This window comes from Mustela putorius, unplaced genomic scaffold (genome assembly GCF_011764305.1).
Source record: "Mustela putorius furo isolate JIRA1106 unplaced genomic scaffold, ASM1176430v1.1 tig00003901_pilon_pilon_pilon, whole genome shotgun sequence".
Lineage (NCBI taxonomy): Eukaryota > Metazoa > Chordata > Mammalia > Carnivora > Mustelidae > Mustela > Mustela putorius.
In genome coordinates, this window is record NW_025422049.1 from 18,226,345 (window position 1) to 18,249,775 (window position 23,431).

At 45.6% G+C, this 23,431-nt stretch overlaps 1 protein-coding gene across 2 annotated transcripts; it reads right to left on the bottom strand.

Annotated features, from left to right (window-relative positions):
- Positions 1–2,694: 2,694 nt before the first annotated feature.
- PRPS1 (phosphoribosyl pyrophosphate synthetase 1) lies at positions 2,695–23,245 on the bottom strand. 2 transcript variants are annotated; one of them, XM_004769011.3, is made up of 7 exons: positions 22,973–23,245; positions 12,126–12,309; positions 11,082–11,180; positions 9,909–10,033; positions 6,821–6,994; positions 4,517–4,676; positions 2,695–3,785 (listed from the first exon to the last, which is right to left on the bottom strand). In XM_004769011.3, exons 1-7 carry the CDS (start codon positions 23,092–23,094, stop codon positions 3,693–3,695), a joined length of 957 nt encoding a protein of 318 aa, XP_004769068.1. In that variant the 5' UTR covers positions 23,095–23,245; the 3' UTR covers positions 2,695–3,692. The 2 variants fall into 2 exon arrangements, with proteins under 2 accessions (XP_004769068.1, XP_044924205.1); XM_045068270.1 differs by lacking the exons at positions 9,909–10,033; positions 11,082–11,180; positions 12,126–12,309 and having other exon boundaries at positions 22,973–23,101.
- Between the last annotated feature and the right edge of the window lie 186 nt (positions 23,246–23,431).

The following is a 23,431-nucleotide window of genomic DNA, read 5'->3' on the forward strand; positions in this document are numbered from 1 at the left end:
CACAAAGTGATCTCCGGAAGGGTGAGGTCGTAGGAATCAATCCAGCCACCACAAGCCCTTTCCCTTTGCAATCACTGGGGCCATGGAGAACAGAACTAGATAATCATTACCATGGGTATGCTGGGTCTGAATATGCCTGTGGCTATCCTAGCTCCACCACAGTTGCCCCACAAATACCTAGACTTTGAAAAGGGGGACTTAGAAGACACATGTTATCAAAGATTCTGTGGAACACTGCACTTTATCCATCAGGATTTGGGGCAGAATTTCCTTTACTCCTAAACAGTCTCAGAGTAGTAAAAAAAAGGTCTGCAGGAGAAAGACAGGCCTCAAAACATGGCAGGAATAAAAGAGGAGGGGGTAGTCCTGAGCTGTAGCATTCTTGCCTTTAAATCATGACCTGACGTCATCATAGGAGCCACCTTTTCCAAGCAATTGTAGGGTGGGCGGTGGGGGGAGGGTTGGGGGAAGAGACCCCCAGTGTGTTCTTTAGGATAAAAGCCTTGGCAAAAGGCTGAGCCTGTAACAACAGCCTTCTGGGAGAGCCAGCAGTTGGCAAAAAGGCAGCAAATGACTAAGAGGCACAAGGTCAATCCTTGGCCTGAAAATGAGGTGTCAGTTAACTTCCAGTATGTTCCTGCCCCATGGTTGTATTAATTCTAATCCTCCCTTCTCCCATTTGCAGCTACTGAGGGCAGTATAGGACTCTGGTAAGCTGTTACCATGTGATGGGCAGAGGTGAGCGGCACTTTGGCCTCCCTGGAGGATGCATCTGGCGGGAGGCTAGAGGTGCCCACTGAAAGGTAGGAGGCTGCTTCCCCTTCCTAACCGAATGCAATGGCTCTTCTCACAACTAGGGCATTTACTCCTTCAGTGGTCTTTAGTCTGCATGGGGGGCCCCAAAGCAGGGCAGAACCTTCTTCCTTCATCCTTACTTCTGAAGTTCTTTCTGGGGGTGTGCCTCCAATACCCAGATCGCTTTCCAGAAGCCTATTCCCCACCCCACAACCAGAGCTAGAAAGAGACGGTAGGAGGCAAGATCGCTAAGACGGGCAGGTCTTTCTTCTTTAAGTAATTTGACAGAGACAGACACTGTGAGAGAGAATAAAAACGGGGAATGGGAGAGGAAGAAGCAGGCTTACCGCCGAGCAGGGAGCCCGATGTGGGGCTTGATCCCAGGACCCTGGGATCATGACCTGAGCTGAAGACAGAGGTTTAACGACAGCCACCCTGGCACCCTAGGTTTTTCTTTTTTTAACTGCAGCCTTTCTCCATGAGCCTTATAACCCTCAGGTCAAGGGCTGCATGCTATTAACAGTCCAATTAAATAAACTCTCTAGCAGAAAATGCTTCTATTCCCAATCTGGCAGGGAGATTGGCCCCAATTTGCAATGAAATCTCTTATAAAGGCATTAGCTTGGGGACTCCATTGAGGTGAGGTTTCCGTTGTTCCAAGGCCTCTCCCCTCCTCTGGCTCAGAGGGTGGAAGGTGAGGGATGTGGAGAAGCTGGGGATGCCTTTCACTCAGCAGCAGGCATCGGGCCCTTACAGGTGCAGGCCGATCGATCTTGGCTTTGGTGCCTCCCCTCTCACCCCACCACCTCTGTTCCTGCTGCTGTTCCCTAGTCGAGACCCACTTGCCTTCCAGGGCACTTGGGGGCTCTCCCGCTTAGAGGAGCTTGTGGCACTTGGCTGGGTGCCATAGGGGACTGAATACTGACCCTCTCCCAGGCAGAGGGGCCAAAGGTGGGGACCAAAGGCCTCTCCTGAGTGGCCTTAAAACCTCATCCTAGGAACTGGGTGACCCAAGGGGGCCCACAGTAGTCGAAATGTTTGGACACAGAAAGCCCTGACCCACTGACCCAGTACTTCAGGAAGCTGCATGATGGGCAGGTTAGGGCACTGATGCTTCATGTCAGTGGCTCCTGGAGCAGCAGCCCGACCAGGTGAATGAGGACTAGCGGGTCAGAGGCACATACTTCAGAGCCCACCTCAGTCTCTTTGGAATCCACCCCGTTTTTTCCCCCAAAAGCCTCATTGTAAAGTTGAGATCCCAATATTCAACGTAAAGTGCAAGCAAGGCAAACAAAAGCAGAACCAGGCTTCAAAGATAAAGGGGTGCTGAGCTCTGCAGAAAGCTCTGGAAGCATGTGGCTTCTCCCGAAGAAAAAGGGCACCCTTATTTAATGAAGCACCAAAAACAAAAACAAACAAAAAAACCCCACTGAACGTTCTGGGATGCATTATAATTCATTCTTCAATTGTACACATTTATCTTCCCCAGTTTTTAATTAGGAGGCCTGATATGAAATGCCACACGTGTGTCTACTACCAATGGAGGGAAATTTTGCATTTGGCAAAATTGGTTCCAAATGAATAAATGATAGAAACTACACTCTTCCTATGAGAAAGTACTGAATGTCCAGCCTTGGGGAGAACCAGAGATCCAGCAGGCCTGACATGCAATGTACCCTCTGGTATAGAAGGCACAGAATCACACCATATGTAGTTCTCGGTAAACCCCAGACTTCTTAAGGTCTTACTATTGAACAGAACTGTGGCCAAGGTCTTCTCTTGGCTGAACCATGCAGCTAACAGTCTAGAGACGCAGAAGAGCTATCATTGGGCAGCAAGATCCCCTTAGACCAAATCTGCATCAGAAAGATCGGTACAGACACGGTAAGGACCCACAAATCACACACAGACACTTTATTAGTTTCCTCTACAAGAGACAATAACATCAGTCTTTTTAACAGAAATCTCAGGTCACTGGAGAGACCAAAGAGATGGAAGGAAGATGAAATATTTAAATTAATCAAAAGGCACTACGACCCCACCTAAAACCTACTACCATGGTGGTAGCGGGCTACGGAAGATTACTCTATGACAAAAATAATCCGTGTCAATGTCAGAGATTACGCAGCAGGAAGCGACTTTGCTTTCCAGAAGACTGGTACGGGGACCACTTGCGCCCGGAGGACATCTGGCCAGGGGAAGGGCAAGATGGCTGAAGGTCAAGCCAAATGGAAAGGAATGGCCACAAAGGAGAATCCAAGGGACACAATCCCCAAGCAGGGGATGAAGGATCAGGCTTTTTCCTCCCAAGAAGCAGCCATTGCCCTGTGTGCTGCCTCCCCAACCAACCCCGGGCACCCCCACCCCCTCCAGAGAGTGGCCTTACAGGACTCAGAGGCCCAAGCTGGGGCTGCCTAGGGCTCTTGCTGTCATTTCACAGAGACTTTTGAGAACCTGTCACAGGCTGGGGGTGGAGGGGGGAACCGGGGTGGCTCTGTTGCCAGGAGTTCTGAACCAAGGAAACCCTGAAGTATTCACATGCAAAGTAGTCTGTGCTTTCCCCCCTCCTCCCCGGGCCACATTCAAACACCCCTGCACAGCGCCCTCCAGAGCCTGAAATCTCGCTGCTGGGCTACAGGTAAAGCTACAAGGCTCAAAGCAGCGTCAAGCCAGAATGAGACAATGCAGGCAAGGGGGGGTGTTGGGGGGGGGTGAAAATCGCAGCAGTTCGTCTCAATCCATCTTTCTCTACATTTAGGAGAAATACTAATACACCCGATGAGGGGTTTAGAAAGCTTGGCTGGAGCAAGCTGGGCCTTCTGTGGAATTTGTCATCAAATACCAAGGGAAAACAGGGGGTGGGGTTCACTTTGTAAAAAGCCTCAGCGGTTACTCTATTATAAAGGGACGTGGCTGAACAGGTAGGAAACGGATTCCCCGTTGTGAGTTCTCCTGATGGCTTCTGCCAGGATCATGGAGATGTCGATCACCTGCGGGAGCCAAGAGGAGCATCAGGTTAGTGGCACACAGACGACCGACCCGTTGGCCGACACTGGTGAGCAGCCTCACAGGGAGCCTTCCCCTTCAGACCGCAGCACAGGGCTGCGTCCCCTCGTGAGCCACCCCAGCTATATTCTGCATAGTATTTCTCCACATGAAGTTCAGAGACTCAAGGGATTCTTGTACACACTTTTAATGAAGCAAGGCCTTGTTCTTTCAGCACAACAGCTCTTAAATAATTACTTGGGGGAATTAAAGGAGTGATCCCAGGACCTCCTGGTTTTGTGGGTCTCAAATGGAGCCAAGGAATCTGTGTTTTAACAAGAACCCTAGGTAATTAACTTAGGCTGTTTCCATAGCAGGCTCTGAGACACTGAAGTTCTGAGGGGTGTACCCCACCCCGTTCACAGGTTTCCCACTGTGTCTGCAGGGGCCAACAGCTAAGAGTGACATACGCACAGTGTAAAGCATGGACTTGCAAAGTGGAGTGTGTATCACCATCACTGAGAGAGTCCTCTGTCCTCCAGAGGTTCGCCTTGCAATCTGAACTTTTAAGCGTGCTTTTTTTTTTCCCCCCTTTGGGGTCACAGGTCCTGATGACAGACTCAGCCCTTAAGGGCAAAGGAGGACACCTTCAGAATCCAGACCCCCAACTCGCCACAGGCAACCGCCTCCTGAAAATACCTCACAGAGACTTCTTTTGCAAGAGTCCCCTCCTCACCTGTATTTTGGAGCAATGCTTCATCTTATCCTCCTGAGGTATGGTGTTAGTGACAACTACTGCTTCAAAGCATGCGTTGTTAATGCGAGAAATGGCTGGGCCAGAAAAGATTCCGTGAGTCAAAATTGCATAAACTCTGGTGGCTCCAGCTGAGAGAAGTCTAGAAGAAAATGCAGAGTTGCTCTGGATTACTCACTTGTCTCACTTGTTACTAAAGGGCCTGAGTTAGGGGGGAGGGGATTTTATCAGAACTTGGGTGCCTTAGAAAAACACATCTTGCTCTCAGTTCTAGAGGTCAAGATCAAGGTGGTGACAAGGTAGCTGTCACCCTGAAGCCTCTTCTCTTGGCTTGCTGGCAGCTGCCATCTCTCACTGTGTGCTCACACATGACTTCTGTGTGCACCTATGCATGGGGGAACCAGCTCTTGGGTGTCTCTTCTTACAAAGGCACTATTCCCATCATAAGGTTCTCCTGCCATGGCCTCATCTAAGCCTAGTTACCTCTCCCAAGGGCCCCATCTCCAAATACCATCACTGGAAGTCCTAAGCTTCCAGTGAACTTTAGGGGGACATGATTCAGTTCATAGCAAGAGAAATAACTGGACTAAGAACTTACCTGAACTGGTTCGGATTAACGAATTAAGATTGGAAAAGACTGCTAGGCTCAACAAAATCCATCGCCTTTTTATCCTGGGCACACAGCTGGACTACATTTCCCAGCCTCCCTTGCAAAGTTAGGAGTGGCCTTGTGACTTAATTCTAGCTATCAGAATGTGGGCAGATGCAATGTATACCACTGGTTGGGCTTAGAAGAATCTTCCATGGTGATTCTCCATGCTCTTGTTTTCTCTTTCTGGCTGGCAAAACTGGAAATGTCTTCTAAAGTAATCTTGGAAGCCGTATGTTAAAGATGCAGCACCACAAAACCCAAAGAGGGACACTTACCTGCACCAGAGTAAACCAGGAACAAGAAACTATCATGGTAATGAACAGACATTTCAGGGAGCTGATCTGCTACAGGCATTAGGGTCACCTTAATCATACAAGGACGATATGAGTTTTATCAATGTGTACTCCAGGATCCCAATCAGGAATTGCTCAGCCCACGAACACTTTCTTAGCCCCTTTTATATGCCAGGCCCTGGGCATGGCACAGATACCCCGAGTTTAAGAAAAAATTAGGAGAAACAAGGCTCTCCACAGTCGTGTGGATTATAAGCAATGGGGAGCCACTTAAGGTTTTTAAGGAGAGGAGTGATGGGTTCTAGCCTTAGTTTCAGATAGATCAGCTAGTGGGGAGGCAATGAGAGAGATGGACTGGGGAGGTAAGAGACTGGTGGCTAGCAGCAGAATGAAGAGAGTGAAGGCACAGCTTGGAACAGTGCAGGCAAGGGATACCTGGGTGGCTCAGTTGGTGACCTGTCTCCCTTCGGCTCAGGTCATGATCTCAGGGTCCTAGGATTGAGCCCCACATCGGGCTCCCTGCCCAGCAGGGAGTTCTGCTTCACCCTCTCTCTCTGCCTGCCACTCCCCCACTTGTGCTCTCTCTCTCTCAAATAAATAAATAAAATCTTAAAAAAAGAAAATCACAAGGAAAATACATTTCTAGTACTGTACTGTATTTATAAAAACAAAATGCATAAATGGACTCACACAATTCCAATCTGTACGAAGGGCCAATTCCTATCTTTTCAGGCCCATACATATCTACTTAATGTGTTTTTTAAAACTACCAAACATTGATTATTCAAGGGCACCTGGGTGGCTTAGTTGTTAAGCATCTGCCTTCAGTTCAGGTCATGATCCCAGCATCCTGGGATCAAGCCCCACATTGGGCTCCCTGCTTAGCGTGGAGCCTGCTTCTTCCTCCCCCACTCCCCTGCTTGTGCTCCTGCTCTCACTGTCTCTCTCTCTCTCTGTGTCAAATAAATAAAAATAAAATCTTTAAAACAATCAAACAAACAAAAAGTTGAGTATTCAGAGTGGTCAAAACATTTTGCAAATAAAGTGGTGACAGTCGCACGACACTGCCGATGTAATTAACGGCCCTGAATTGTACACCTAATGTTCAAAACGGCCAATTTTATACTCTGTATGGTTTAGCATAATAAAGTCAGGAGATATGGGGGGAAATATTCATTAACGTATGCACACTGCAAATCAAGCCTCAGGTGATAAATCTCCCAAAGCTAGTTACCATCCCCCTCGACTCACTTCCACGAGAATCCGCTGGCGTAAGGCACTGAGATGGCAGCGGGCTACGTGTTCCCCTTCTGACCACCGGCCCCACCTCTCCTCACTCACTTGTCAGCAGCATGGCAGATTGTGCCACAGGTGTCAGCCATGTCATCCACTAGGATGGCCACCCGGTCCTTCACGTCTCCCACCAGCACCATGCGGTCTACTTCGTTAGCCTTCTTCCGTTCTTTGTGAATCAGAGCGAAGTCCACATTCAACCGGTCTGCAATGGAGGTCACTCTGCAAAACAGGGTGTTCGAAGTTAAACCCAAGGACGAAAGACAGGGACTAAACGATGGGCTTGTTTTCCGGCAGGGAGGTGCGGGGGGAGGGAGGGAACACTCTTTGAAACCAAATTGTTCCCAGGGCTGGAAGAAAAGAGCTTTCATTGATTGACTTCTCAGAGGCCAAAGGCACAAAGTGGGTTTTATAGACTAAAGCCTCCTATCCTGAGAGCAGTTTATGAGCGTATTAGTCAGACTTCGATTATAATTAATTCTGGTTTACAGCGAGCGGGGGATAGCCAGATGCCTCACCAGTCCCAGGAAGCAGTAGGATGCGAAGGCACGTTCATTTAATAGATTGGCAGCAGAAGGGGGAGAGAGAGAAGACGTCATTAACTAAGGCCGCGAGTGCACAGATTGGCCCAATTTGACATGCGGATGTTGTGAGAAGTGAACCTGATCCTGGCAGGAGAGGAGTCAGAATGCCTGTGCTCTCACCACACTCCCCTCAGTGCTCCACCAACTGTCAATGTCAACTGTACCTGGACACCAAGCTTGGAAGTTCCTTTTAGGAGCGCTAGAAAGAAAGTTATACCAATTAACCAGGAAAACTGGACATCTGGCTGCACAGCCCAAAGTATCTCCAAGTCAAAACGTCAGTCTCATTTTGCTATTACACAATAATACAAACCGAACTAGAAGGTGGGACAGGAAGACCGATCGCTAATGACCAAGTCCCGTATAATAGTTCACTCAACCAGAAATCGATTCAGCATAAATGACAGCGAGCTGCTCAGTGTAAATGGCATGCAGGCCCATGGTCTGCTGTGCCATCCTCCCCCCGTCCACGAAGAAGCCTGTGCCTTGGGTCTTTTTTTTTTTTTTTTAAATGCAGCACTGCTCCAACCAGAGCATTATGCCTGGTTTCTGCTATGACTATGGTCACGTGACTGGTGTTGTGCTGGATAGGGGAGAATGCATGAGCCTGTCACAGAGAACACAGAAGATCCAAACCACAAATTGGATGGCATCTGTACCCTGACCTAGGGACCACACCCTGTGCTCTCCCTGACTACTGGGTGGGCAAGAGGAACATCAAGAATAACCCATCTGCTTGGAACATTTATTATCCAAAACAAATGCATGATCAAATTAGCTCAAGTGTCCCCAACCGTCCAGACTCGATGGCCAACAAACTCAATGACCGACAAAGCAGAAGGGCTGGAAAAGTCATTCCCTATACCCCTGAGGGGAGAAACTGCAAGTCACCAGCACACGGGGATCTCCACCAGTATACTCCGAAAACCCTACCAAGGCAGAAGTGATAACAGCCACTCACTCTGAAAACACTCCACTGCTATAAGAACATTATCAACACACATACAAAAGAGTCACCTATTGAAGGCAGTTTTCCTGTACCCTGCTTTGGAAAGAAAAGCTTGCCTGATTATTTATTTAAATCAAACATGACTATTTTCTAAGTCCCATGGCAAGATGGGAAAATATTGGCCAACAAGTTAAGACAAGTTTGACAACTACCAGTAGGGGGATGCTTCTTAGGCGCACCGCTGTTACAGATGGTAACTAGCAATTACGTGGGACTCATGAAGCCATGCCTCTGGCTGAATAACGGAATCCAAGTTCTCAGTTTGGTGGTTCTGCTGAAGTTAGTGAAGTAATAAGGTTGTTGGGAAACAGTCACTGAAAATCTGAGTGGCTTCAGAAGGATCTGAATTAGCTTTTCCTAATCATCTGTGTTCTGTAGCTTCTTCATTCTATTTCCACCAACAAGAAGAACACGTGTTTTCCTTTTGAAAGCATTACTATTGAGTGACACACCAAGGAAATCAAGAGCTCAGTCTGTACCAGGTGAACTGTAAAGCCCCTAAACTGGTAATCCTTGGCAATCAGTTTGTTTAAAATGTTAAAATAAAGTTTTTAAATAAAGTTACTCCACTTTATTTTCCTTGCTGCTTATTATCTTCATGCCAGAATGAAAATGGTCTAACCACCAGCATCATCAGGCAAGGAAAAACGCCTACTTGTCCACTAATAGCATGTAGTTTGAAAGCGGGTGCCACTCATTAGAAATCCCAATTTCCCACCATTCTGGATCGCTTCCCAGTGGTGTGGCTAGCTCTGCAGTGCCAAGCTGACTCATGGGTTTCAGTCAAGCCTACAACATGGTAACTATTTAAGGGCCCCCTTTGTGCTGCCCTGCCTTTCAGGCGTGACTCAGGCCAGTAAAAGAGGGTTAGTAAAACTATGCCCAGCCTGTGCCCCAGCTCCACCCACTCTGAAGTAGAGCTGACCCTTGAAAGACATGGGTTTGACCTGTGCAGGTCCACTTAAGAGCCGATTTCTATTGGTGCAGTGGAGTACTGAAAACGTATTTTCTCAGTAACATTTTCTTATCTCTTGCTTGCTTTCTTGTAATATACTATGTAATTCACATCAAATACAACAGGGTTAATCAGCTGTTTATGTTATTGGGAATGCTTCCAGGTAATAGTTGGCTGTCAGGAGTTGAGTTTTGGGGTGGTCAAAAGTTCTATGTGGATTTTTGACCACATGGGTGGGGAGGACGACACCCCGAACCCCCATGTCATTCAAGGGTCAACTGTACTTAAAAACTGTCACCTGCTAGAAAAGTATCACTTTCTGGGGCACCTGCGGGGCAGTGGCGGGCAGTTAGTTATGACCTGCCTTCGGCTCAGGTCATGATTCCAGGGTCCTGGGATTGAGCCCCGGGCCAGGCTCTCTGCTTAGCAGGGAGCCTGCTTCTCCCTCTCTCCCCCACCCATATGCTCTCTCTCGCTATCTCTCTCTCTTAAATCTTTACAAAAAAAGAAAGAAAAATACCACTTTCTGACACAATTGTCTGAACGACTTCCCCAGTACTTTGAGAATAATATGCATTCCAGCCATACCTCTTTGCTCCACCAGCATCAGGTGAGACAATAGTACAGTTCCTCCACTCAGAGATGTTCTCCCTTATCCATTTCAGGACAGCTGGCTCGGCATACAAATTGTCCACGGGGATATCAAAAAAGCCCTGTAGAAAGAAGCTGAGTCGTGTTTGCTTTGTTTTTCTGCACTTCCATTTATAAATGACCAATACAAAGAGGTTAATAATAATCTGCCCAACGAATACTTTCCTGTAACGTTCAGACTGATTGGGAGGCATGCCTGGTGGAGGAGACTAAAAATGGCTTCCTCAAACCTGGGCGGCACAAGAGAGTCCAGCCAAGATGGGCAAGGCCTGCCCTCAGCTAACCCATAACTGAGGAAGGGGACATGAGTGAGCCCTTGGGAAGCATGGCCAAGTTCAGCCGATACCAGAACAGCCCAGTCAATGTGTAGACTCGTGAGGTCATACTGCCTTATGCCACTAAATGCTGGTTTGTTAGGGAGCAAGAGCTAACTGCTAAACCAGTTAGAGAAGCTAGTAGAATGTATTTATAATAAATGGTCACACAGAGTAACTCTAATTCCAGCTGCTATTAATTAGTTGTGTTTCTCAACAAATCTGTTCCTCTTCTATGAAATGGGTAGAATCACCTACTCCGGTACCTCACTGGATTGCCACAAGCCTCCGAGGAGGATCTGAAAGTCCCTTTAAATAGTACAAAATAGAAGGTAGTATTCCACTCCCCTTTCTCTGGGTTTATGCTAGGAAGTAGGTTCCGATAGCTGTGCCTCTCAATTTAATGATGACAGTAACAGTTCCTATTTATTGAGTACCTGTCCTGGGCCAGCGTTCCACCATAAATTTCGTACTCACAGTGACAATGCAGCATGTGTTCAGGAGGAGTTAAAATAACCTGCCCAAGGTTACAAAGCCGCTGACTGTCAGAGCCAATATTCAAACCAGGTCTGAACCCAAACCCAACGCTCTTTCTCCGAATCCCAGCCAGCCTCCCCTACCCATCCACCCCAGAGACTAAGGTCAGGAAGTATGCTGACAGTGAGCGTGCTTGCAGCGGTGTCAGTGTACTGGTTAATCTGAGCGGCACCTGAGCAGGTTTTTGCTTCTCTGTGGTCTCCAGCATTATCAGCTCTCTCCTCCCCAACCCCCTTTCTACTATTTCGCTTCCAGATACCTGAATCTGAGAAGCATGCAGGTCCATGGTGATAATATGATCCGCGCCTGCTACAGACAGCATATTTGCCACCAGCTTGGCTGAGATTGGAGCCCGGCTCTAAACGGAGGTGGAGGAAAGAAGAACAAAAAAACCAAACAAGCCTTTTTGAGAAACAATTCATTTGCTGGAGAAGCATCCCTTTAATGTGCATTTACTAGGTTCAAGGCACTGTGCTGCCAGGAAATTCATAGAAAGTGCCGTGGCCACTGACTTCATGAGTAGCTCAGTCTAGCATGAAGAGTAAGTGGAGTATCCCTTTTCCAAATCAGGATAGGCTTTCCGAAAAGAAAAATACCTTCCTACCTTTTGTTTTCTTAACTCAATGTGCATAGTTTCAGCCTATCGAGTGTTGCAATGCTCAATTATTTAAAACAGGCAAATACACCTGCTGCACTATAAAACAGCAAAGGCGTTGCGCTTTACTCTGTGGGAGCACCATACTCTCTCAGAATAAAAATATCTGGCCTTCTCCTAGACATTGTATGCAAAATCTAAGCACCGATTATTACAACAGTCCTGGCAAAGTTTTATGTGTATTACCTTAGCCTCTAATACAGCAGACAAATGAGGTGAGATGTGTATGTGTGTAATGAGACTAAACATTCGTGTAACCGACTTCCAAGTTTGATGAAGAGGTCACAGCTGGAACCCTGAGAGGGTCCCAGAGGAGCTACTAGAGTTTAAAAAATAATTCTCCTCCATGGTAGCTGGTGCTTAGTCCTACTGACATAATGAAAAAGTCGCATTGAGCTAACTGGAAGTCACATATGAATAGGTGGAACAAACACAGACTATGAATGTGTTGATTTATATAAACCAACCCCACGTCAATTGTTTCTGAACACTGGGTGATACCTATGAGAGTGTGGTAAAAAAGTAATACATCTTCTACATATGGGTCTGAGGATTAAGGACTTTTTGTGACTTTGGGCAAGTGCGTCATATGATTAAAAAAAAAAAGTTTTGTTTTTTTTTTTTTCTTAAAGGAGATTCTGCTCCCACCTTATCCTTTTTATCCTGTCGGGCATAAGGGAAGCATGGGATGACTGCAGTAACCCGGCTGGCTGAGGCAATCTTGCAGGCATTAATCATGATCAAAAGCTCCATTAGATTGTCATTGATTTCGCCACAACCACTCTGAACAATGTAGACATCCTCTCCACGTACGCTTTCTCCAATCTCCACACTACAACGAGAAAGGAAGGAAAGCAAAAACAAGGAAGATATTTTATTTAAAAATCTTTTTAAAAGATTTTATTTATTTATTTGAGTGCAAGAGAGAGAGAGAGAGAGAGAGAGAGCGAGCGCATGGCGGGGGAGGGTCAGAGGGAGAAGCTGACTCTCCGCTTAGCGGGGAGCCTGATGTGGGACTTGATTCCAGATTCCAGCACTATGACCGGAGCCAAAGGCAGAGGCTTAACCACTGAGCCACCCAGGAGCCACAAAAAACAAGAGATTTTTTTTTTTTTAAAGATTTATTTATTTATTTGACAGACAGAGATCACAAGTAGGCAGAGAGGCAGACAGAGAGAGAGGAGGAAGCAGGCTTCCTGCAGAGCAGAGAGCCCGATGTGGGGCTCGATCCCAGGACCCTGGGATCATGACCTGAGCCGAAAGCAGAGGCTTTAACCCACTGAGCCACTCAGGCGCCCCAAAACAAGAGATTTTAAAGCACTATACTACACTTCTATGGACAGCAAGGTCTAAAAAGTACACCTTCCCTACTACTGTGCTGTTCATGGGTTACAGCCCAGTGGGGGTCATGTGGACACGGTCATGTGGACACATCCCCTCACTTTGGGAGAGCCCCTGTACTGAAAACAGTCTACTGACTCAGTTTACTCCAGTATGCCATACAAATAGCTACTTTTACATGTGATGTGGCAGGAAGATTGGCTAAAGCACTCAGAAGTACTTGGAACGTAATTTCAGTGAGCTGCCTGTATCTCATTATAGAGAGGAACAAGACATGTGCATGCAAATTTGATACAAAATCTGTGACTGTCACAATCCACCCAGAACAAAAGCAGAAGGATCACGTAAGGAGTGAGTCACTACTGTTCTATAATGATGCCTTCTACAGAAGCCAATACATCTACCACACTGGCACTTCACTCAACAAATAGTCCATGTTCATATGCCAGTCACAGTGCTAAGTGCCAGAGACACATGGAGAACAAAACAGATGTGGCCCTTGCCTCCATTTTATGCTAACTGTATTCTGTCCAATTAGTAAGTCTTGTTTAAAAAACATTCCACAGGAATTATGGAGTAGGGCTATACTTTACCATAAAAAGAAAGTTTTAACAGCCACGCTTGATTCCTTACCAAGAATAATTTAGGATTAAAAAATCATAACCTCCATGACACCTCACAGCAACACCACTTCCCGAATTAAACCTGCAGGGGCGGTGGGGGTTATTTGCGGATGTGTGTGTACAGTATGTAGTGTGTATCAATCAGGACTAGGCTAGAGAGCTGATGACTTCTAGCGATCAAAACTTCAACGGGAGGTAATTCCATTGCCAGAAGCAGGTGATACAGAAGATAATTATTTAATATTTATTCCTTTCCAATCCAAACGACAGTTGATTTTAAAAAGAATGGGATTAGTTTATATTACAAAACAAGAAAAATAAGTGCTAATGGTAAAAATCAAGCCAGAAATCAATGAGAACAGGGAGGCTGAGATTCCTGGTAGCCAGAACAAAGAAGAAAACACATTGGTCTGGAGTATCTGGAGATAAACCTTCAGGCACTGAATTCAAGAAGTATTTTATACCAGGGATCCTCACATTAAAAAAGTGCATTATTTTCTCAATAATCAATATCAATAAGGCACACCTGGGTGACTCAGTCAGGTAAGTGTCTGCTTTTGGCTCAGGGTCCTGGGATCAAGCCCCACGTGGGGCTCCCTGCTCAGCAGGGAATCTGCTTCTCCCTCTCCCTCTTGCTCATGACTCTCTAGCTCAAATAAATAAATAACCTTTAAAAAAGCAAAAAAAAAATTAGTATCAATAATCTTAGTTCCTATACCGATAAAGTAGAAAATGGGCAAAATAAACCCAAAGTAAGCAGAAAAAAATTACCGTAAGAGCAAAGTCAGTGAAACTGAAAACAGGAAAACAAAAGTGAGAAACCAATGAAACACAAAGCTGACTCTTGGGGTAAGGGGAATTAAACTGATAAGCCTCAGGGCACCTAGCTGGCTCAGTGGTTCTTGATCTTGGAGTCGTGGGTTTGAGCCCCAGGTTAGGTACAGAAATTAAATAAACTTCAAGAAATTTTGAAAAAAAAAAAAAAAAAAAGATAAACCTCTAACAAGACTAACCAGAAAACAGCTTCACTGGAGAGCTCTACCAAACATTTGAAGAATGAACACAAATTGTGCACCATCTTTTCCAGAACACAGATGAGGCAACGCATTTTACATTTTAAGAGACCAGTATCCGCAAGACACCCAAAGCAGACAAAAGCAAGCTAAGGAAACTACACAGAGGGAGAAGTGTGGGTGTGGTTACAACAGGAAGGAGCCTTGTGGTGACAAGATGGTTTTGTATCTTGACTGCCTCAAGGGCAGTATCATGCCTCTCGAATTAACACTACAGTTCTGCCAAAAAACTATAGTTTGGAAGAACTCTGGTTGGGAGACTTGGGAAAACTGGGAAACGGGTACACAGGATTTCTCGGTATCATCTCCTACAATTACATGTGAATCTACGACTGCTGTGAAATTTGGTTTTAACAACAAAGGGCATTACGCCCCTCTTGTCCAGTTGGATTACGTTCTGAGAAACTACGTTAATACGGTGAGGGAATCTGGAAAACTCGGTTTTTTGATTTGATAAATAGCTCTTCTCCAAATATCTTCTCCCTAGTTTACTATGCAGCAGTCACATGGTCTGTCTTCCTCTAAGTTCCCTGTATCCATCCCTCCTCAAGTCAGTGCACGTCAGTGCCCTGCACTTCATCCAACTACCTGGAATGGTCTTTCTGTGAGCAGCTCATTTGTTTCTCAGGTCTACAATCAAAGTGTGTCCTCTATCTTAATTTGAAAAAAAAGGTGACATCCTTGAGGACCAAAAGATTAAAAGTGACTTAAAAAAAAAAAATCAACCGGGGTGCCTGGGTGGCTCAGTTGGTTAAGCATCTGCCTTCAGCTCAGGTCATGATCCAGGGGTCCTGGGATTGCGCCAAGCATTGTCTGGCTCCCTGCTCAGTGGGGAGTTCTCCCTCCTCCCCACTGCTCGTGCTCTTACTTGGTCTCTCAAATGAATAAATAAAAAATCTTAAAAAATAAAATCAACCAGGGCATCTGGGTGGCTCAGTGGGTTAAAGCCTCTGCCGTTGGCTCAGGTCAAGATCTCAGTGTCCTGGGATCGAGCCCCGCATCGGGCTCTCTGCTCAGCAGGGAGCCTGCTTCCTCCTCTCTCTCTGCCTGCCTCTCTGACTACTTGTGATCTCTGTCTATCAAATAAATAAATAAAATCTTTAAAAAAATAAATAAAATCAACCAATTGTGCCATATGAGCTTCATTTGCATGCTGATTCAAGAAAGCAAGGCCTCCCCCATTTACAAAACAGGGAAATTTGGAACCCTAGTGCTCTTAATTTTTTTAGGCAAGAAAATGGTATCGTGGTTACTGAAATACATACGGGTGATAGAACATCCATGTTTGTTTCAAAATAATTGTGGGGAGGTATGTGGGAGGGGAGATTGATAGATGAAAAAAGATTAAAGCCAGTAATTGATACCTGCTGATCTGGGTGGGTGATGTGTATACTGGAGGAGACCATTATACTATTCTGCTTCTGTTTGCTTGAAATGTTCCCTAACAAAGTGAGCCTCCCCAATTACTACCTTCACAACTTACTACTTATCATGACTTATGGGTTTATTTTTTACCCACTTGTTAATGGTTATCTGTTCCCTTGGACTGCAAGCTGTGAAGGCAGGGACCAGATCCATTGTGCTCTTCTGGACACAGTGAATTAGTAAGCACCCCCTCAGGATTCAGCTGCCCCTTGAGAGCCACTCACTTGAGTCAGAATGCAAACCTTCTTCAGGTGCGCTACTGAGAAGATTCAGAAGCCTGGCTTCCATCATCCCTCACAAAGTAACTCACTTCACACTAGAGGCAAGTGGGTCCAACCTGTTTCTTTAGGATTTTGATAAATCTGCTCATACCCTTTCCACAGATAGATACCCAGCTGGCAGAGATTTTGTTTTGGGTAGAACCACAACCTGTTGGGCCCACCAGAGTGGGGAGAGTTACGAAGAATTTTATGGCAGGATCCTGCAATCTTGATACAAGAGGCAACCTAATGAACAATATGGCAATTTTGTGGACCCTGGTTTAGCTTAACTGACTGCTAGTTTGTTTTTTTTTTTTAAAGATCTTATTTATTTGAGAGAGACAGAAAGAGAGAGAACGAGTCTCGGGGAGAAGCAGAGGGAGATGCAAGACTCCCCACTGAGCAGGGAGCCCCATGTGGGACTGGATCCCTGGAGCCGAGGTCATGACCTGAGCCGAAGGCAGACGCTTCACCGACTGACCAACCCAGATGCCCTGTGAACTGCCATCTATTAAACACAAGGATCAGCCTTAAAAAGCAATAGACTCTGTCGGTAATGTTAACTATGCCAATGCCAAAATTGCTTTCTGAAGACACTCTTCAAAAATTCAAATAGACAAGGAGGAGGGAGCCAGGAGAGGCTTTCTGGGAGAGCAACTTCCACGTTTCCAAAGTGTAGGTCCTAGAATGGCACTGTTCAATCTGGGAGGCACTGGACTTGTGTGGTTACCAAGCACTTGAAATGTGACTAGTGTGAGGAACTGAACTGAAATATGCTAGAAGCATAAAATACTCTATTGTGAGGATGGTATAAATAAAAGGAACAACGTATCTCAATTTTAATGTCACTTAAGTGTTAAAACTACCCTATTTTGGGATATGCTGGGATAAATAAAAAAGAGTATTAAAAAATTACAAAGCACAAGCAGACAAGGCTGAATAACACCTCCCGGAGGAGACCATGTGCTGGTCTCCTTTAACAGGCAGTGGTGTTTAAAGAGACTTCTCACATCTCCTTTACTCACACTGCCCACCCACCCTGTGAGAAGTTCCAGGCTACAAGAGCTCCTTCTACGTTTTATGGTGCACAATTCCGGGGTCTTGACCTGGTACTTCAAATATCTGAGCAACTTCAAAACTCAAAATTCTTGTGGTGAGAGCCCCATACCGCATCGCCTCCTTGACTAAGATCTTCATTTCCCAGGAGTAGAACCAAAGTCAGGCACAATGATTTCCAATAAAGTCAACGGTAGTCTCTACATCTGATAGGCGGGAGGCCTACGGCTCTTATTTCAGTAAAGAACACAGAGTATCATCCGTGGTCCAGATGTTCACTCAACCAGAAGCAGGTTGTTTGATGAGAAGCTAGGGGAACAGTAGTTTAACAAGTGGTCCAAGAGAGCATTAAGAGAGGGGCTAAGTCTCTATTTCAAAGGTTTTTTATTTTCAAGTAAGACCAGAAAGCAATATCCATAGACCATGATGCCGTCCCTCTTCAAAAATGCCTCAATTACCGGGGTCAATATAAAAAATACCTAAAAGGAGCGCCTGGGTGGCTCAGTTGGTTAAGCCTCCGAATCCTGACTTCAGCGCTGGTCGCGGATCTTGGGGCCCTGGGGTTGAGCCCTGTGTTGGGCTCCATGCTAAGCAGGGAGTCTACTCAAGATTCTCTCTCCCCCTGCCACCACCTCTTCTCCCCTATCCCCACTCTTGGCACTTTCTCTCTCTGGAATAAGTAAATACATCTTTTTAAAAAACACCCACAAAATTGCTTACATTGTTCCTTATGTTACTTAATATCGTTATTTAAGGATCCCATCCATAAAATTCCTAAAATTTTGTGCTTGGAAGTGTCTAAAGTATCTTATGAAAATAAAAACTACATGATCCACTGCATATGTCTTTATCTTTATCCCTTTGGCTACCAGGAAGTCAAGGGATACAGTTAAATTAACACTGAACTTCAGTAATCACTTTATGCCAAATTCTTGGCATGATTACGAAAGTCCTTTGTTCTAGAAGGCTTCTAATGCATCTACTTAGTGAAATTTTTGTACGTGTGACACACATGACATGTGACACATCATGAAACATGCTTCAAATCCTTTTTTGAAAGCAGATAAGGTATGAATTGTAAAATTAAATTATCACTGCCAACTTACACATCAGGACCATTTGCTGAATATAATACTTTGGTAGAGGTGATTCTTTTAGAAATTATATTCTAACATCAAAGGTTTGAAAAATAATTTTTATAAAAGCACCAGCTCACTACCCTGTACAATCGCTGGGAACATTTCTGTGTTATTGTATCACCCAGCCATTCAGCCGTTTCCCAGAGCCAAATTCAGTACTAAAACTTACCCTCAAGCACAGACAGGTGTTATGACCAGGCATGTATCTAGTAACTTGGAAATTTTCTTTATTAAACAATATTCAAAATAAAGTGGTGCAGGGGTGCCTGGCTCAGTTGGTTGAGCTTTACACTCTTTGTTTCAGCTCAAGTCATGATCTCATGGGTTGTGAGATGGAGCTCCATCAGGGCTCCACACTGCGGGGAATCCGCTAGAAGAATTCTCTCCCTCTCCCCACTCATGCACTCTTGTGAGCCCACTCTCAAAGAAATAAATAAATCAAAATCAAGTGGTGCGAGTAAAGTAGGACATTGCCTTATTTTACTGTGCATAACTGATCTCGCTAATTAAATTAAGATCAATCCCTCCCTCCAGTAGTACTGTAGTGCACATTTTCCTAAAGCCTAAAAAGCCTGCAACCTACACTCAGATTATACAGCTCAGTCAAGAAACAGTTCAAGGAATCCTCAAAAAAATTTAGTATTTTTCCTATGGCTTCCTCTAAGTCAAAGAGATGATAAATTAGGCAAAGACTAATAACAGAACAGCTGTGCCTAAAACCTGTTTGCTCTTAATATACTCTATCAAGTGGAAAAACCTGGTTTAGCAATTTAAAGGGTAACATCCCATGTTCTCTCCCTCTAGCTAATGGTGTGTTTTCCAAGTGGCTTTGGGCCAATCATTCTCCCAATCTCCTAGTGAGGCCCGACTGGCTATGTCCATCCAATGAGAAAACTAGCTTTTCCTTTAGCATCAGGTGTTAAGTGCATCCAACTAGCATGGAAGGCTACACAGAAGGAAATCAACTGAAATCTAGAAAGCAATTAGTAGTCTTAAGAACATCTCAAGAATTCAGACGGAGACACTGGCATGTGCAAAATGCAAGGGATTAACTAACCAGGGGATATGGTTCTTAGGAAAATCCTAGGCAACCGAAGTTAGTCTTCCCCCTCTCAGCCTATCCAGAGTAACGAAATAAACCAAAGGCCCTTATCACTATTGAAGAGAGTAAACAAACAAACAAAAAAAACCTTTTGAATATACTAAAATTTTAAAAGCCAGATGAAATAATTTATCAGCAAAAATTTAAACAGTAATACCTAGAGTTGGGCAAATTACTTAACCTCTGAATCTTAGTTCTTTCACCTGTAAAATGGGGATAGTAACTTCTCAGCAAGGTTGAGGGGATTAAAATGGATCAAGCACAGGGGCCTGGGTGTCTCAGTGGGTTAAGCCTCTCCTTCCGCTCACGTAGTGGTCCCGGGGTTCTGGGATCGAACCCCCCATTGGGCTCTTTGCTCCGTGGGGAGCTTGCTTCCCCTCGCCCCCCCGTCACTCTGCCTACTTGTGATCTCTCTTTCTCAGTCAAATAAATTAGCAAAATCTTAAAAAAAAAAAGAAATGGACAAAGATTTATGTTCAAATGTTTTCATATAAAAGCATTAATAATAGGAAATAACTACTAGTAGGGACTTGGTTATCTAAAATAATGGTAAAACCATAGGACAAGACTCTACAGCTATTTTAAACCATGTGCACTAAACATTAAGGGGAGAAATTACTCAAAAAATATTGCTACGTGATGAAAGCTAGGACACCTCAATATTTTAAGGGATTTCTTTTATTTATTTGAGACAGAGAGAGAATGAGTGAGAGGGAAAGAAAGTCTGAAGCAGACTCCACACTGACCAGAGTCCAGTGCAGGGCTTGATCATGCAACCGTGAGATCATGACCTTAGCCAAAAAACCAAGAGTCAGACAGTTAACTGACTGAGCTACCCAGGTGCCCCAAACATCTTACATTTTTGAAAAAGTACTTAAACACACACAAACATCTGGAAGGTCATAGCTGAAAATGTGAACAGGTGATCGTGGGTGCTAGGATTATTTGGGATTTTTTTTCCCCTTGTCCTCTTCTGTATTTTCCACATTTTCTGCATATAATCACTTTCACTTCTCATCAACATTCACTGTGCATTTACTGTGTGGGACAGTGTTCTCCTTTACTCCTATCTCATTTAATCTTCACAATAATTCCATGGGTAGGGTAGATACTACTTTACAGATGACATTACTGGGGCAAAGAAAAGCAAAGATTTCAAATGCCGGTTCTCTGATTCCAGAGCATGAACTTCTAATCCCTCCTATCTACCTGTGTGTGTGTGTGAGACACCGACCTACATGTATGTATGTATGTATGCATGTTTCCTATATAACTGGATAGCAATGGATGATCTTGACTCGAGAAAAGCCACTCTGCTCAAAAGAGCACCACCCCTCATATTCTGCCAAATTGTACAGATCGTAAAATTGGCTCATTTGAGGCTGGGCTCTGCAGTTCCCCTCTCTGATGACCCAGAGTACCCACTGAGCTGCTCTGTCCATGTCCTTTAGAGACCAGGAGTCATGCAGAAGAGCCAAAGGTTGGGGAGGGGGATGGAGAGGGGGAAGCTCCATAGGTAACATAGTCCATTATGTTCAACGAAGATTTTAGACCATCTAAGGAACCAAAAAGCTAATGATTAAGCCTGAAACAGGGAAACCAAACCAGTCAGCAATTTTCCACGTTGGGCTTAATCTTAGCCAGGATTTTCAAGCATGCTATTGTTCAGCTGTTTAAAAATGAAACCAGCCTGATCTCCAAAGTAGATTGGGATTGCTGATGAATTCAGATGAGTCAGAACACTAAATTATTCTCACCCTCCCTGTCTCCCAGTACAGCTTCAGGTTCTAGGATAATGCATTAGGCAGAGGGTGAAGGGGTTAACACAAAGAAAAAGTCTTTGTATTTTTCCTAGAAGGGTAGGAAAAGAATTTAACAACCAGAGTTAAGGGGGCCAGAAAACCCCTCTAAATGAAAATCATTCTTGGCCCCTACCATACTGCCACTGGCAAAGTCTGATCCTGTAATGTCTTCTTATTATGGTGTCATAATGGTGTGGTCACAGCCAAAGACAGCAGCTTGGCCAGCCTCTTCTGACTAAGCTATTGCCTGGTTACAGACTGTGTCAGTGTTTGCACTATCATCTGCATCACAACCAGCGGCACAGTAAGTATCCAGAAGGAAGCTGTCCACTACACATGAATGCTTTTATCAGCAGGTCTAGGAAGGGTAAGGGAGTTACACTAGGGTAGTAAGTTTAAAGAAAGGAAAAAGGAAAGGCATCTAGGAATAAATGCTGCAAGCAACCTTAACTAATTTAACTGATTCTTGGGTTTGGAGTAAACTTTCCCCTTAACAGATGACTGTGCCCATGATATTGTGGGCACTGTCCTGATTTGATCAACAGGGCAAAGAAACACAAAGTATGAATATCAGAACCAGAAGATTCTACATTCTGGTGGAAGGATCAGGTAATTAAGTTTATCTCTAAGATGGCCCCCAAGGTGCAGGAGGAAGTTGAAAGTGGGGGGAGGGAGCAAGTTTAATTAGCAAGGCAATGAAAAAAATTCAAGCTGCAATGCCCTATGCTCAATTCCGGTCTTGCACTCCATTATCTTTCCTCCATTATCTTAACACTCAGGGATAATAAAACTGTTTCCTAAATTCTCTACGGGGGCCAAGGGAAGTGGACAAGTTCAGGATAGAGTCTGCTAACTGAAAAACAGGTTTCTGTATGTATCATCCGTACCAGTAGCTGCACTGGGGAAGGTCAAGGATTCCAGAACTAAGGTTCCCTACCTAACATTTTCTGGACGGCTCAAGCGGAGATGCTGGCAATCAGGATGCAGAGTTGATGCACCACTTTAACTGAGCAGCTAGATTTAACTTCAATAGAGCTCCACTTCTCAAGATGTGATGCTAAAGATGTGAAAAGCGAACGCCTGCCAATCCAGCGGAAGTCTTTAGTAATAATTTTGGCGCCCTCGGTACCTAATGTCAATTTTCCTCACTACAAAACCCGACCGACACCATTTCGAATTGAAAAGCTGCTTCGTAGACTCTAAGAGAAACACCGGGAGGGCTCAGTACACAGTAAGGTTCTCCCAAGCAAGCCGGTCCAAGAGTTAAAGCGAACCCAGTCCTGTCTGGATGGCTCAACAGCGAAGCGACAAAGCCACGTGTCCCCTTGGCTGAGGCTAAGCGTCTTTCCCTTTCCGTCGCTCTAGGCAGCCACTGTCCCCACCTCGGGTCCTCCAGCCCTTGCCTTCAAACCCAGCAGCTTTGCCTCACGCTCCATCTTGACTCCACCCCACGGCACGGTGAGAATGAACGTGACCCTCCCGCGAGAGGTAACATAACGGAAACAACCCGCGGGGCACGCTTGCCACGGAGCTGCCCCTTCCCCTACCCCAGCCCCCCACCCGGGTCGCACAGAACTCCCGCGGCGGCCCCATTCCCCCTACCCTCTGTCCCCCCGGCGTCAACCCCGCCGCCCCGGCAGGTGAGGCCGGTCGGGGTCTCAACTTCGCCCTTACCAGGTCTCTTGATTACTGAATTTCTTAGTCACCACCTTGCCTAGTTCCAGGCCCAGGCGGTCAGCAATTTTCTGGGATAAGTCCTGGTGGGAGCTGCCGCTGAAGATTTTAATATTCGGCATCTTGGCTCACTACCCTAGGCACTCTCCGCCCAGCGATCACTGCTGCTGCCGAGACGGGACCCGAAGTCGGCCAAGAGACTCAGTGCTAACCGCTTCGCGTTGCTACTCCGCCATCTTACATTCCCGCCCGGCGCGCGGCTCTAAATTGCCCAGCGCCGGGGAGGCGGGGTCAGCGGGGAGGGCCCCACCCCGCCGCCCCGATTAGCTGAGCGGGAACGAGGGGCGGGTGTCTCGCGGCAGCTCTGCCTGCCTCCAGTTGGCTGGAGGCCATGAAAAGGGCGAGGCTAAGGCATGGCCCCGCCCCCTGCAGCTCGGCTGTTGGGGAGCGCTGGCTCCC